This window comes from Dipodomys merriami, unplaced genomic scaffold (genome assembly GCF_024711535.1).
Source record: "Dipodomys merriami isolate MVZ:Mamm:240054 unplaced genomic scaffold, mDipMer1.0.p SCAF_20, whole genome shotgun sequence".
Lineage (NCBI taxonomy): Eukaryota > Metazoa > Chordata > Mammalia > Rodentia > Heteromyidae > Dipodomys > Dipodomys merriami.
In genome coordinates this window covers 23,658,801-23,675,890 of record NW_027203382.1, presented here as the reverse complement: position 1 = coordinate 23,675,890, position 17,090 = coordinate 23,658,801, and the positions used below count along the sequence as shown (strand labels likewise).

The window sequence follows — 17,090 nt, the reverse complement described above, 5'->3', positions numbered from 1 at the left end:
GACACAGATCAAGCACTCTCACCCAATTATCTTGGCCAGGATGCCAGAGGACTGAAAGAACATTCCCTACCATTTTCTTTTATCTCTCTAGGGAATATACTAGAATCATCCAGAAAATTCTGAACTGGTATTTCTTAAAACAATTAACAAATTCCTATGGAATCATTTAATCCAACCCAAAATTTCAGTGGTTTCTAAATCTGTGGCTATGTAATCACTTCCATGCTTCCAGATTAAGAGCAAAGATTAAACTCCTTTTCAATCTAAGTGACACAATCCCTACAAAACATCAGACTATTTTAAAACCCAGCTTAAACTTTTGTTTTGGGTCCATCATGGGATTAAATTTTAAAATTCAGAAATTGGATTTATTTTAAAAGCTGCAGAAAACTAGACTTTTACCTCTTCATCACATGTGAAATGATGAATAGAAATGTCATGTGGTTTCTGAGAGAGTCTGATCTCTTGCTGAGTGTCCGGCTGTGGGGATGGGTCCCAGAAGTTGCGCTCATAGGCCTGCACAGTCCAGTCTAGGACATCCCAGATGATCAGCTCTCCAACATGGGAGCCAGTGACAAAATTCACATCTAGGAAGAGTTCACATATGCTTCATTATTATTATTTTCCTGGCTGTAGGTAAAAATGGATAGACTACCTAGCACTGAGGCTCCATAAAAATCACAGTAATCAAAACAATAAGATATCTAGACAAGCCAAACAAAACTACTAATGAAACCCTAAAGAGATCAGAAACTGACTCATACTTACTGAGTTACATGACAGTGACTGTACTCCATTCGATAACAAATTTGGGGGGAATGAAAAACAAAAGAGCCTTGCTTGGAACATATACCAAAATAAGCCTCAAATAGATAAAAACATAAAAGGCACTTAAAGGACTAAAGAAAAAAAAGAAAAATTCTAGAGTGGTAATGGACCTGAGGGAAGCAGGTAAGGATGAAGATCCAAGTAAACACAGGCTTGACAAAAAAAATTATACACTTAAATGATAAAGAGCTGATTGCAATGTGGATGTCAAAACAGGATTATATACATGATACATAAAGTGTATCAGAAATCACTAAAAAGGAGATAATTAAACCAGCAGGGGAGGGCAAATGTGCAAACGATCTGAACAGGAAAAATTAAAATACAGGTGGTAAGTAAATATGTAAATAAATTTGACTATTTTAATAACAATTCTAAAAGCAATAACATCCATTTATTGACTTACAAGCTGGGAAATTTATAGATTTATAAACTTAAGTTCACAGATATATGATATAAACATTTATAAATTTATATACTATATAAAACATCTGTAAATTTAAATGTATAGATAAGCTATATAAAACAGAAAATAGCCAATATTACTGGCAAAGCATGGGGCGTTGGCATTGTACATACTGTTGTATCTTCATATACATCAGTATAAACTGGTCCAATCTTTTCAAATATGAATTTGGTAATATGCACCAAAACTACAAAAAAGTAAACATACTGATCCACAAATTCCACTTCTATGATTATATCCTGAGGGAAATGCATAAAAGATACATGTACAGGGTTGCTAGACAGATTTGAAGATGAAACATCTAACTGGGGACGGAATAAGTAAGACACCCAAAAAATTCTCTCGTTGAAAATTACATTGTAAAAGTATGCTTATATTGGTATGTATATATCATATTGTTATGAACCAATAAGACACACACACACACACACACACACACACACACACACACACACCTTGTAGCAGAGAAATACACAAAGGATATGGATTGGTCAGGATTATGCCCTGAGTTAAGCCATTCCCTGGCCCTATTTTCAAATAGGTTCTCATGCTTTGCACAGACTGGCCTGAAGCCACAATCCTCCTAACCATGCTTCCTTCAAAACTGGGATTAGAAATGTGAACCACTCACCTGTCTTATTTATTGCAATAAGATCTCACTAATTTTTTTTTTTGTTGTTGGTTGTGGGGTTTGAACTCTGGGCCTGAGTACTGTCCCTCAGCTCTTCAGTTCAAGGTGAGCACTCTACCACTTGAGCTACAGCACCACTTCCAAGATCTCACTAACTTTTTGTCTAGACTGACCTCAAACTGTGATCCTCCCAATTACCTGCTAAGTAACTGGGGTCAAAGATGTGAGCCACTGAGCCTAGCCTATGGATTAGGCTTCAATACTAGGTCATGGAATGATTTTCAACTCTATTTTTGTGTGTGTACTGGTACTGAGCTTGAACTTGGGGCCTGGGCACTGTCCCCAAGCTCTTTTGCTAAGAGTCTCTTGGACATTTCCTGCCTGGCTGGCTTTGAACCACCATCCTCAGATCTCAGGCTCCTGAATAGCTAGAATTATAGGCGTGAGCCACCAGCACCCAGCTAATTTTAACTTTTTATGTTTCTTTTTTTTTTTATTACTATGACTGTGTACATCTTGTACAATTATATTTTATAAAACCTTTAAACAGTTGAAATTAGCAGGCCAAGACGCTTTATGATATATGTTTAATAGGAAATGTATAGCTGATAGATTAAAAATTACATGATTCTTAAAAATAATTCTTATACATATTTAAGGCAAGACACAGACCAATGTCTGAATCCAGAAACCAATTTGTTATTTTGTTTGGGTTTTTTTTTAACTGTATTTTTTTTGTCTTTTCTTTTTTGGTACTGGGGATCGAACCCAGGACGTTGCACTTGCTAGGCAAGCGCTTTGCCACTGAGCTACATCCCAGCCCCCAATTTGTTATTTTGGATCTATCTGTTATGGCCACATGATTTTAAGAAAACCACTCAACCTTTCTCTGGATTCCTCATATATTAAATGAAGATTATTACAGGAGTCAAACTAAATAATAAGTGTATTAAGTTTTTAAAATGTTATCATTGAGTCACTGCTATTGTTAAGTAACTGGTATTATTCTGAATTAATGATATTAAAACATGTAGTGACTTGCCATTTGGGACTATACAGATGGATAATTATGACTTAATTTTTCTATTTATCAAATAAACCAGCAGGACAGAAATCTCTTAATAACCAGATGAACAGTCTCTTAGAAATAAAGAATTAATAACAATCATACATGTAAACACTATTTTGTCTTGGTTCCAAGACCATAAAAGGTAGCTTATTAGTTCAATTTCTATACTTTATTAACAGAACATAGTTTATTTGTGAAGAAAGCTCACTTCGGATCTCAGAAGAGAAATAACTTTCTAGTTTCAATACAGTACTGTCAAATTTAAAGCAGGAATAATCTTTACATGTTTCTCTTCCACCTTTATCCCTCCTCTTTCCAATTTCACTTAAACTAAAAAAAATTAGAAATGCTAGAGTAAAGATTCCTCTTGACTCCAACTCTGGTGTGTAGTCATAACAGTTAAGTACTGAGAGCACACTGAGACCAGTTTCTTACTCTGACTCAGCCCTTCAAGTGCTTATCATTCCTTAATGCAACAGAAACACAGTACAAACAATACTGCTTGGAATTTTTCACGAAAAGCAAAGTACTGGCATTCATCTAGTTTAACACTGTGTAAATTATTTACATTTCCAGATAGGTAATTCAAAATGGTTCACACCAAAAGCCTCAATGGTGCTTTACTAGTGGATGGATTGTCAGCTTGCATCGAGTCACTTACAAAAAGTCTCACCTGACATAGATCTATGCCTTTCTAAGTATAACGCTTTGTGATTACTGTACCATACTGTCAGCACAAAGCAAGAACAGAAATAAAAAAGCAGCCAGTGCTTTTCCCCAGAAGAGGTTACAAGGTCATTTTATTGTATCTACTCAGGAAACCTGTCTGGACATTCCGGTGTTTTGGTGGTGTTTTTTTTTTTGTTTTTTTATGAAAAACTGGAATACATTCTCCACATTGTGGGAATTCAAGCTCATGATGCTAAGGTTGCCTAGGGCCACCTCACTAAACATGCACTTCTGTGATACAGGAACAAGTACCTGACCACATCCTTCATTGGTAATGGGTGAGGACAAAAATGGGCAGAAAATAGACCAGAGAATTATACAGCACAATCATATTGGGATTATTAAAATCTGTAGCATCACTGACAAGAGTAAACAGTTAGCAATGTTTTTCAAGTTTTGCTAGACTACCTGGCCATGAATGATTCCTAAATATGCTTTAGCTGTATTTATTCTCTGTAATATAAACTATGGCCATGGAGGGTTTTCTTTCGGTAATTTCCTTTCTTTGTGTGTGTAGGACAGTATGGAGCTTGAGCTCAGAGCTTCACACTTGTTAGGCAGGCACTCTACCATGTGAGCCATGCCCTAACCCCCATTGACTTTTGTTACTTTTTTGGTATGGCCCCACCTAGAGCCAGACTCAGATTTCAATTCTCCTACCTATGCGTCCTACATAGACAGGATTAAATATGTGACTACCATACCTAGTTTGTTGACATTTGATAACTTTTTTGCCCAGGATAGCCTTGAACCATGATTTTCCCAATCTCCTACTCCAAAGTAGCTGGAAATATAAGTATGAACCAACATCCCTGGCCCTCTGCATCTTTCATTGACTATTTTTTTCTTTATCTTTCCATTTTTCTTCCTTTGAGAATCTAGAGTGTGGTAGCACACACTTCTAATCCCAGAACTTGAGATGCAAAGGCAAAAGGATCATGATTTCTAGGAGGGAAGAAAGGAGGGGGGAGGGTGGGAGGGTAGAAGGTTGCAAGAGGGGGACCTGGCAAAGAAGTATTCTTATAAGAAGTCTTGGACTGGGGTACAGCTCAATGGTGGAGCACACACCTAGTATGTGCTAGATTTGTTCCTCATCACACACACACACACACACACACACACACACACACACACACACACACACACACACACACACACACACATTAATTACATAGCACCCAGAAAAAGGAGGACCATGAAGTAAAGGCTATCTTGAGACCATCCCATCCTCTTCATTTAAGTAATTATGCTGGTTCAATGGCATTGCCACAGCCAAACAACTAAGCAGGCAAGACTAGTACAGTGGGCCACCATAGTCATGCTTTTCTCAGCAGTTGCAAAAACTTGGGGCTTATGACTCATGTTGTCAAGAAGGTTCAAATGGGGGAAGAATTTTAGAAATGACTTTTCACAGATTTGAAAATGTGACCAAATAGCAAAAAGACACAAAGGGAGACTACACTTGGTGTTCTCTGTTTCTCCTCTCTTTGTTTCATGTTTATACAAAATATTGCTCAAAAACAGCCATCCCAGGCCTCATGTCCATATGTAACTAGGGGTGCTGACCAGTGCTCCTATTATATCTAAGTGGCAATGGAGAAGCTGTTTACATTCTCCACCACAGCAGTCCTCTCATCTGATTTATTTACAGATACCTAGAAGATCTCTGTTGATGGAAGGTGTCACTTGAAAGTGAATGAGCTAAATGCTGAGATCTGTGGTTTGTGATCCTATCCTTCCATCTGATGTCTGACTCAGTTCACAGATAACATGCCAAAATTATTTATGGAGCCAAATAAGATGTCTGGCAAGTGAGTGAATAACAGAAAGAAGGGCAAACATAACACATTTTCATTAGAACTTTGTTTTCCTTTGAGTCTTTGATCATGATTACCACTAGCTTAAATCTTGCTCATGCCACTTTATATACTATTACCTGATATTATACTATATGCTCAACAAGACAAAAGTGCTTAACTATTTCCAATCTTCTCTACAAGAGGAACTAGCCAGAATAATTTCCAACAAGGCTAGAATGCTATGAGGCATTGGATTTTCGGCCTACCAGGATCATCCCATAGCTACCAAGTGAAATCTGGAGAGTTATACCATACCCAATGCTGGTGCCTAAGTCTTAGCGCTGAAAGTATATGAGATCTGCTCAGCTTTGCTGGATGAAAGCTTAAAGTAAAAGACAATAACACTAATATAAACTATTATTTTAATGACAGCCTATCTCCTGGAACCAAAGAAAACCAGAGTTCAGAGTGTGCTGGGTTAACAAGAATGAAAGTGTACATAATTATAAAAGTATACAATGAGCTTACCATTGACATTAACCAATGACAGAATATTATCCTGGTGATCAAGAAGACGCTTAACTTCAATAACATCCCATTCCAGTGATGCTTCTATAGGTGCTACTAACCTAAAAATTACTAAAGACAATATTTTGTTACATGTTCAAAAGTAAAGTGGTTTCCACTCAAGAAAATAAGCATTTGATTATGTGAAAAATTCCTACCACATTAGAAATCCCACTTCCAAACAGAACCTTATTCATACTAATTTAAACTATTTCTTTCAAATACATAACATATATAAAATGACAAACTAAAAGCCTAAGTCAGGATTCCTTTAGAAGTCACTCCCTTTATTAACTCTTCAAATCCACTACCAAATACTAAAGCCTCTAGTTAGTCTTTCCATTTTGACTTCCACATTTACCTAGCAGTCTAGTTTCAAAATACATATATTTGTGTATGTCATGTGTTTTATGTATTTATATACACAACTATGCATAAAGTAGAAAGATAAACATACTTACTCAGTTCTTTGCCAACTGCTGCTGCAACACAGTTCCTAGGTATTTCAACCAAAGCACTGATCCCTTTGTAAACACATAAAACAAAGAAAAACATGTTTTTCTCATGGATTAGATTAAAAAAACAATATTCTCAGTTTTATTATATTCATTTCCCATCATGAAGGTAGTAACAATAAGGCACATGAAGCCTGCAACATTCATGTTTTAAATATGAGAAATGAGAGTTACAATAGGTTTCAGAGGCCTTTTGAAAACATCATTAATCTATTAAGGGTAGGAAATGGCCTTTTGAGTTTTTTCAGAGTGGTGAAGTGGTATGTTCAGCCATTCCACATATTTACCAGGGATCTCTTCTACTAATCACCATCAACCATTACAAGATCATTAGCTCAAAGATGGAAAATTGGGGGTCTCTCTTGGAGAGGAAAAAGCCTAACCATACTCATTGTTACTAAATGAACTAATGTGATATCTTGTTTTCATCTTGTTTGAGGGCACATAACTCTTAAAATCCTTTGAATCTTCAAAGATGGTGTCTTTTGTATCAATAAAGATGACGGGTTGCCAGTTGATCCTAGGAAACTGGTCGCCTATGCACTGGAAAAATCAAGGCAGGATTAGAAAGTTGAGACTTTCAGTCCCAGTCCTCAATCTTCAGGAAATAGAAAGAAAATGAAAGCTGATTATCAAGACCAGTGATTTAATCAACTATGCCTAGGTAACAAACTCTCTATTGAAAAAGAAATAAAGGGGCTGGGAAGGTGGCTCAGTGGTAGAGTGCTTGCCTCACATGCATGAGGCCCTGGGTTCGACTCCTCAGCACCACATAAACACAAAAAGCCAGAAGTGGCACTGTGGCTCAGGTGGTGGAGTACTAGACTTCAGCTGAAGACCTGAAGGACAGTGCCAAAGCCCAGAGTTCAAGCCCACTACCGACAAAAAAGAAAAAAAAGAAAAAAGAAAAAAAAAGAAACAAAGCTGGGCACTGATGACTCATGCCTGTAATCTTAACTACTCAGGTGGCTGAGATCTGAGGATCATGGTTCAAAACCAGCCCAGGCAGAAAAGTCCCAGTGAGACTCTTATTTCCAATTAGCCACTCAAAAACCAGAAGTAGCACTATGGCTCAAGCGGTAGAGTGTTAGCCTTGAGCACATAGAGACTCATGGACAGCACCCAGACACTGAATTCAAGCCCCACAGCCAACAAAAAGAGAAATAGAGAAAGAGAAAGAGAAAAGAGAAAGAGAGAGAGAGAGAGAGAGAGAGAGAGAGAGAGAGAGAGAGAGAGAGAGAGAGAGAGAGAGAGAGAGAGAGACTATAACAAAGGATTACCTTAGATAAATTCCATACAGTCATCCTAGAAGATGACTCACAGGATGATGCCCCATGGCCCTTTCCCACCTGCCTTGCTCTCTATATTTCTTCATTTGTAATTTTTGTAATATCCTCCATAATAAACTGATAAATGTGTTTCCCTGAGAACTGTGATCCACTCTAACAAATTAAACCCAAGGAAGAGGTTGAAGAAACCTAATTTATAAGCTGGCTGCTGGAGGCTCATGCTTTTTATCATAGCTACTCAGGAGGCTAAGATCTGAGGATCATGGTTAGAAGCCAGCCTGGGCAGAAAGCCCTTCAGACTCTTATCTCCAATTAACCATGAAAAGCTGAACGTGAAACTGTGGTTTAAGTAGTAGAATGATAGTCTTGAGCACAAAAGCGCAAGGACAGTCCCTATGCCCAGAGTTCAAGCCCCAGCAAAAAAAAGAAAGAAACCTCATTTATAGTCAGTAGGTCAAAAGCTCAAGTAAAACAAATAGGCTTGTGAATGGCACAAGTGAGTCTAGGCAATCGTGGGGGCTGAGCTCTCAACCCTGTGGGATCAAAGGCCACCTCCAGTAGACAGTATCAGAATCGACTTACAGGACACTCAGCTGGTACGTGCTACTGCAGCTTTGCTTATCAAAAGCTTGTTGTTGAGAGTATAAACTGAGTTTGTTGTTGCTATATCAACATGAATAGCTAAAGAAGTGACTTCAAATAGGATGTTTATGATCAATTAACACACATTAACAAAATTCCTTATTGAAACATTTAGACATTAAGGAACTTCTTATATTGCCCTGGCTGGCCTCAAACACCTGGGCCCAAGTGATCTTCCTGCCTCAGCCTTTCAGATACCAGAGACTATGACCATAGTATGCTATGAATATAGCATCATATATTACTATGAGTATAGCATTCTGAGTATAATTAAGTCATGAAATAATTTGAGGCTAACCATAACTTCTATAAGATATACTATAATAATCACTTTGGTCAGCAAGAACTAAAAAGTTAATATATTAGGATATATGTTAGCAAAAAAAAATAGTAATAACAACAACTGTTTACTGGCCTTGGCATGTTGGCTCACAGCGATAATCTTCACTACTTAGGAGGCTGAAACCTGGAGGATTCAGTCTCAAAAGCTAGCCTGGATGGAAAAGTCAACAAGACTCCATCTCCAAATAATCAGAAAAATGATATACTAGAGATGTGGTTCAAGTGGAAGAATCCCATCTGTGAGCAAGAAAAACAAACAAGAGAGGCCGGAGTTCAAACCCAAGCACAGGCACAAAAAACAAAACAAAAAACCTCGCTTACTAAAGCTAATTTTTCCTTATAATTTATACTACATAAATAAATTTGGAAAATATTCCACTCGTTTACTTCTATCCTAATTTCTCTTCCGCATAGGTTTATAAACCAGTAGTTTTATATCTTCTCTGTTGAGGAGGAGAAGAAAACAGAAGAAAGCAGAAGAGGAGTGCAGGAGGAAGTGAAGGAAAAAAGAGAGCAAGTATGGGAAAGACAATTCTAAATGCAGAAAACATTGTTTAAAAAAAATGTTCATGAAGTGATTTTGAGATGAAAATACAAATTAAATATGGCAACTGTTATCTTCAGAACTGAAAAACACAATCCCCTACACAGACTCCTGTATTCATGAAGTCTCTGTGGAGACTTGCTAGGGTTTGGTTTTTTTTTTTTTTTTTTTTTTTTTTTTTTTTAACAGTATATGCGCCAGATTCACAAATGACCTTGCCTTGTTGTTGTTGTTGTTTTTTTTACCTGTATCAGAAAGGTGGCCGGTCTTACATAGGAGATCTAATTTTCTGTTCCATACACACAAGTCATTCCCACCAGAAAGCCAAACATCTAGTTTCTGAAGAACAGTTAAGCACTGCAAAATTATTTAGAAATGTACATCAGTTCAGAAATTCAAGCATTATTGTTCAGTGTTTTAAAATTATGTTCACAAGTTCTTTGAAATCCCTCCCTCCAAGATTGTTACTTTTTCCTCTTGAACATGGCTCTACTAAGTGACTACTATTTCATGACTAGAATGCGCCAGAAGGAATAGTACATGACCTGTAAAACTAAGTCATAGAAGATTTGCTCTAGGGCAAATCTAGCAGTAACATGGACAAAGTCTACCCAGCAAAAAACTATAAACCACCAGCTGGCAATATCATGGTGAGCCTTTGAAAGGGGAACATACACTCAGGGCAAGCTTTTTGATAACAAAACCTCATGAGATGCTGAGCAAACTCACTCAACTGAGATACTCTTTACTCCTGACCACAAATGCTGTGAAACTGCTTTAAGCCACCAAGATTTGAGGAAATGTGTTACTAGTACATAATGCTTAAAGACTTTTTAAAATAAAATGAAAAAATATGGCCTCACTTTTTATGTTTCAAATTAATTATCTCCTCTTTTCAATAATTCTATTTGGTAAACTCATGAAAGTGGGTGTTCTAAGAACTACCTTTAATAGTATCAAAGTGTCTTCCACTAACCCTATGGGCATCTACCCAGAACATCACAAGCCAGGGGACAGTAAAGACACTTGCACATCCATGTTCATTGCTGCACTATTTGCAAGTTATGGAAGTAGCCCAAGAAGCCCAATGATAGATGAATGGATCAATAAAATGTGGTACATGCACACAATGAAATTTTACTCATTTATTAAAAAGAATAATATTATGTCATTTGCAGGGAAATGGACAGACGTAGCACAAATCATGCTAAGTGATGCTAAATCAAGCTCAGAGACAAACAGCACATATTTTTTTTTCCATTTTGTGGAAGCTAGATATAAAATATAACGATGTGATATCCAGTATAGGACTCTGGGCATTCACAAACAGACTAAAGGAGGATCCCTTTAGGAGGGGAACCCAAAGGTATAACTTCTCTGAATATTTAAAATGCTGTTTATAAAAATGAAGGCCAAGAAATGGAAACATGGAGGTTTTGTTGTTAGTGGTGGTGGTGTTTATTTTTGCTTGTTTTTTTTTTCGCTTCTTTTTGAGCAGAGGAAAAGAAAAGTGCAGGAAGGGAAGGAGGAATGGTGAACAAATGCAATCATGCTAGCATATTCAGTGAACACTTTGTGGAAAATGACCTCTGTTAACTTGTGGGCAGGGATGGGAAGGGGAAACTGGGAGAAAGTGAAGGAAGGGGTAACACTCTCAAAAAAAAGAAATGTACTCATTACCTGCATATGAAATGGTAACCCTCTGTACAACACATTAATAATCACAATAAAATTATATATATATATATATATATATATATTTTTTTTTTTTTTTTTTGTCGGTTGTGGGCCTGAGCACTGGGCCAGGGCGCTGTCCCTCAGCTCTTCAGCTCAAGGCTAGCACTCTACCACTTGAGCCATAGCGCCACTTACGGTTTATCTGCTTATGTGGTGCTGAGGAATTGAGCCCAGGGCCTCGTGCATGCAAGGCAAGCATTCTATCACTGAGCCACCTTCCCAACCCCTAAAATTATATTTTTTAAAAAGGAAGTTCCTAATAAAAGACCCTGAATAGCAAAAATGATCCATAACAGAAAGAATAGTGCTGGAGGAATATCAATAGCAAATTTCAAACTCTACTACAAAGCCATGGTAATCAAAACAGCTTAGTACTGGCACAAGAACAGACCTGAGGACTAATGGAATAGAACTGAAAGCCCAGAAATGAACCCACAGACCTATAGCCACCTAATCTTTGATAAAGGAGCCAAAAAACTAGAATGGAAGAAAGACAGCCTCTTCAGTAAATGGTGCTGGCAAAAGTGGTTAATCTAGATCCTTATAGATCCTTATATTGGTTAAGCTAGATCCTTATAGATCACCCTGCAACAGAATCAACTCCAAATGGATCAAAAACCTCAGAGTCAAAGCAGACACCCTGAAAACATTACAGGAAGGAATAGGAGAAATCCTAGGTCTTCTTGGCACAGGCTGAAATTTTCTCAATAAAGACCCAGAAACACAACAAATCAAAGAAAGGTTGGACAAATGGGATTGCATGAAGCTGCAGAGCTTCTGCATGGCAAAGGATATAGCTAGCAAGATCAATGGAAAGCCCATGGATAAGGGTCTCATACCTAAAATATACTTGGAACTCAAAAATTAAATCCCTCAACAACAAATCCTCAAAGAAACAACTGCCTGATAAATAAGTGAGCTAAAGACTTAGAGAAACTTCTCTGAAGAGGAAATAAGAATGGCCAATAGTCTTATGAAGAAATGCTCGACCTCTCTAGCCATAAAAGAAATGCAAATCAAAACAACACTGAGATTCCACCTCACCCCAAATAGAATGGCTATGATCAAAAACTCTAGGCCGGGTGCCGGTGGCTCAATCCTGTAATCCTAGCTACTCAGAAGGCTGAGATCTGAAGATCATGGTTCAAAGCCAGCCTGGGCAAAAAAGTCTGTGAGACTCATCTCCAATAAACCACCAGAAAACCAGAAGTGGTGCTGTGACTCAAGTGGTATAGTGCTTGTCTTGAGCTGAAGAGCTGAGTGAGGTACAGTGCCCAAACCCAGAGTTCAAGCCCCACAACCGACAAAAAAAAAAAGAACTCTAAACAACAGATGCTGGAGGGGATGTGGCCAAGAGAGAACCCTACTGCACTGTTGGAGGGAATGTAAATTTGTTCAACCACTCTGGAAAGCAGTATGGAGGTTCCTCAAAAGACTCCACATAGAGCTCCCCTATGACCCAGCAATCCCACTTTTGGGTATTTACCCAAATGATCACAAACAAGACCATACTAAAGCTACCAGCACAACTATGTTTATTGCAGCATTATTTACCATAGCTAAGATATGGAACCAACCCAGATGCCCCTCAGTAGATGAATGGATCAAGAAAATGTGGCACATACATACATACATACATACATACATACATACATACATACATATATATCTCTCTATATATAATGGAATTCTATGTCTCCATCAGAAAGAACGACATCACCCCATTTGATAGGAAATGGAAAGACTTGGAAAAAATTATATTAAGTGAAGTAAGCCAGGCCCAAAGAAACATAGGTCCCATGGTTTCCCTTATTTGCAATAACTAGTATATGTCTAGGACAAGCAGAAAAGGTCAAAAGCCATGTACATATGACCAGATAAGATGATGTTAAGTGAAATGAACCCCAAGATAGGGACACAAGTGGTTTTTTCCTTGCTTGCTATTATTTCTAACATATTTATAGTGTACTATGTGATTTTTTTTTTGTTTCTTTGTATGTTCCTCACTGTATTTGATGTCAATGCCCTGCATCTTGTATATACACTTCTCTAATTTGGGGAGGGGAAGGGAAAAAAACAAAATGCTTAGATAGGGATACAGGTTGACCCATTGTAACAATGAGACTTATAAGACACTATGTTGAAAAACAAACAAACTTTCAATTTGTGAGGGGGTAGGAGTGTAGTTGTAGAGGTGGGAGGGAAGGGATGGTAGGGGAAAAACAAAGGAGGAGGTAACAATGCTTGATGGGAAATGTACTCATTACCTTGGCCCTGTACCTGTAACCCCTCTGTACAGTATTTTTACAATAAAAAAGTATTTAAAAAAAAAAAAAGGAAGTTCCTTCCCTTATAGACCTCTTGTTACCTAAGGCCTAAGAACTCAGAGTGAGAACAATGGTAATAGCAGGACAGAACTGACAGGAAAAAGGGGAGGTCTTGGTGGCCTTGCCTAAGCTGAAAGTGGAACTACTTTTCAAGGTGATGGAGTAAAGTAGAGAAGAGCTACTTTAAAGCAAATGAGATTGCATTCATTTTACTAGTATCTTTTCCCAAACTGGCTGACATTTTTAAATGGTGTTGCATTCTCAAAACATATAAGGTCATTTCTTTTATTTGAATCACAAGGAGTCAAGTTTTATCCCTGTTCATTTCTCTGTGTAGCAAATTTCATATCATATATGCCTTAGTTAATATTTCTCTAAGAAGTCAATTTGTCACATTAAATATTTTTGTCTGGGAACTAGGTAATAAATGACTACAAGGCAGAGATCAAGAAAAAATAACCTCAAATAACATTTCTAGGCTAAAACATCAGATATATTACAGTCTTTCTAGAAATAGTACTTTTCCTGGAATTACCTACTAAACACATCAGGTCCTGCGTTTCTCCTTGTCTTGCTTAGTAATCAGCCCCCACTGTAATGTCCAACTGAAACATTCTAAGACAATAATATATATACTTCCAAAAGTCAAGTCTCAGAATCAAATGGCTATGAGTGCATTTCATCTCATAAACTGTGTTTTCATAAGGGGAAAAAAACCAAATTATTGAAGGTGGGAAGGGAGGCAAGGAAAGTGACAGAGGGGATGAGGTTAACTGAAATACATTTCAAGCATGTGAAGATACAACAATGAAATCAACCCTATGTAATTAATGTAAGCTAATAAAAAGTTAACAGAAAATCCCACGCTTGCTTAGTATTTTACCTTTACAGTAGACTGGAAGCAAGACACTCTCTGAATTTGTCGGCCAGTGTCACAATCCCATACTTAAATATATGTTAAGAAGTAGTTTCTAAATGAAATTCTTAATTAGGAGATAATATTACTAGTTAGAAATTAAAGCAAATCTCTATATAAAACATGAAATGTAGTGTTTATACTGACAAAAAATGAATTCCCATAGCGAGTTATCAAGTTGGTGGAATGTTTCCAAATATGCTTAAGATACATTTTCTTGTTAAATCATAAGGAAAGTGCCAACAGAATGAATGGTCTCAGTTTTATGGGGATTAATACTACAGCTGTCATGACTATATTCTCCAGAACAGTCCACCATAATATAATATGCATGCACCAGAGCATGCATACTCAAAGCTACTGCATCTATTAGTTATTTCCTGAAAACTCCTGTAATGAGCTTGGAATGACTTACTGCTTGTTATCTTGATTCAAAAATGACACTAACAGTGCATTATCTATTTCTGAAATATCCGAGGGCCTCTCATAGCCTTTCCAGGGCTAGTTTGGCTTAAGGGGCTTGGCAATTTTCAATTTTTTATGTTTCTTATGGAAAGAAATAAGTTTTATGACATTTCTGACATATTTTATATTAAAAATTGAAAGGAATTTAACAAACTAGTTAATCTTATCATGCCTGATGCTTTATAATATTCTATTTCATTCTTTAAATGTAGCTAATTATGAAGAGATATAGCTATATATCTCCAAATATACATGCATATGTGTTAGCACACTAAATAAACTGCTGACACATAAAAGTGCTCTCTATTTGAAAGTATAAGTGCTCTGTATTGAAAGGATTCAATTTTGAATACTGCCAGCTCTTAAGGCTCTATTGCTTGACAATTTTAAAAAAGACTTTTAGTACTTAATTAAATATATTAATTAATAATGTCTACCCAAGCACAGTAGACTTATAATTCATTTGAGTAACGTGGGCACTGGAGGCTCATGCCTATAATCCTAGCTACTTAAGAGCCTGACATCTGAGGAATGCAGTTCAAAGCCAGCCCACACAGGAAAGTTCGTGAGACTTTTTTTTTAATATGTATTTTTTATTGTAAAGATACTGTATAGAGGGGTTACAGTTACATGAGTAAGATAATTAGCGACCAGAAAACCAGAAGTGGTGCTATGGTTCAAAGTGGTAGAGCATGGCCTTGAGCAAAAAACTCAGGGACAGTGCCCAGGCCCTGAGTGCAAGTCCCACAACCAATAACAAGAAATAATAATAATAATTCACTTGCATAAAAGAAACCTCCAACTAAGAACCCTAGATTTTTTTAACAGCAAAAAAAAGGTTATTCAGCAAAGGAACTGACTCTATACTAGCATTTACAGCTACACTTTCCCACTTAATTACCTGTACTGTAACAGTAATCATAATAACTGCCATGAAACACTACTGTAAAGAGAAAGGATTTTCAGTTCCATTTTTGCAGACTGTTCTGATGCTGGGGTGGGGGAGGGGAGGAACTTTAGTTATATCTATTGATATCCTAACAGAATGAGACTTGTAATCCTAATCTAAATATAGTTTTATCACAGCTGAAATGTATCTTCTCAAACTGTGCTCTGAACTTTGTGTCTGCGCTTAGGGGTGTAGTTCATGGGAAGGGCACTTCTGAATGGTTACTAAATCAGTTTCTCCAAAGACCATTCACATCCCTAATATTCAAATATATTTCTTCTACTTTTCATTTGCCTTTTATCTCATTTTACCTCACCCTACCCCCATCCTTGTGTATTCCTATCACTCACTGTTGGCACTTAGTAAATGGTTTGGGGCTGATAAATTATTCATCATTAATATACTTCCTAATATGTCACAATTTAGAATTTTCTAAAATATCCTGATCTGGATAAGAACTAATGTAAACCATTGCCCAAATTCTGTAACTCAGCACACACTGACAGTCTTCCTGTGATTGTGAAGCCACCAATGAAAACACCATTTTAAAAAAAAATTTTTTTTACTACAGTCAACCTTCTAAGTATGTAGACCTGTAGGTTCTATTCTACAAATCACTAGTGGTCAAGATAATCATTATTGTATGCTTATTTACCAACTAATTACAGTTGAAAGGAAACATTTCACTCCTTTAATTCTATGCCTTTTATATGTTACTGTATCTCTATCATTAGTCATGTACTAAGACATTTTGCTTGTATTAAAAGGGCCAAGGTAAATGCCTTACATTAAGTATCTAGAGTTGGCAGTTAATGATGAAATATGTCAAATAGCCCTTTGAAAATTATATTTGTGACGTATCCAAAAAAATAAATTGATCTACCTAGTTTTTGTTGATTTAAAATAACAGTATTTGCCTCAGTAGGGCAGTAGTACTAAGGCCAATCTAGACTAAACATCTGAGCAAAAGTTATGCCATTATTTATGTCACACAATAAAGCATACCACACACATGCATATTTTATCTCCCATTTAAATGATATTTTGAAATTTTCTCACCTATAAACAATCATAAACTCATGTAAAGTATGTATTTGTGCATGCACATGCATACCTGTAAAGTATAATGCACACACATGCGTGCCTGAGCTAGCCTAGACCTGATCCTTCTATTTACAATTCCCTCTGAGCTGGGATGAAAGAAATCCTGCCATCATACTCTGTTTTTTATTGGTTGAGATAGGAGCAAACATTTTTCCCAGGCTGGCGAACACC

General features: G+C 37.0%; 1 protein-coding gene across 3 annotated transcripts in view; it reads right to left on the bottom strand.

Annotated features, from left to right (window-relative positions):
• The window catches only part of Wdr41 (WD repeat domain 41), a 185,604-nt gene that overhangs the window by 35,953 nt on the left and 132,561 nt on the right, over nt 1-17,090 (bottom strand). For all 3 annotated transcript variants that reach the window (XR_011373743.1, XM_070031226.1, XM_070031227.1), the window contains 5 exons: nt 14,369-14,431; nt 9,667-9,778; nt 6,551-6,613; nt 6,051-6,161; nt 403-587 (listed from right to left, as the gene is read on the bottom strand). Coding sequence is in view for 2 of the 3 variants with exons in the window: in XM_070031226.1 (XP_069887327.1) it covers nt 403-587; nt 6,051-6,161; nt 6,551-6,613; nt 9,667-9,778; nt 14,369-14,431 (534 nt within the window). In the remaining variant the exon portion in view is untranslated. The remainder of the gene's footprint in view (nt 1-402; nt 588-6,050; nt 6,162-6,550; nt 6,614-9,666; nt 9,779-14,368; nt 14,432-17,090) is intronic.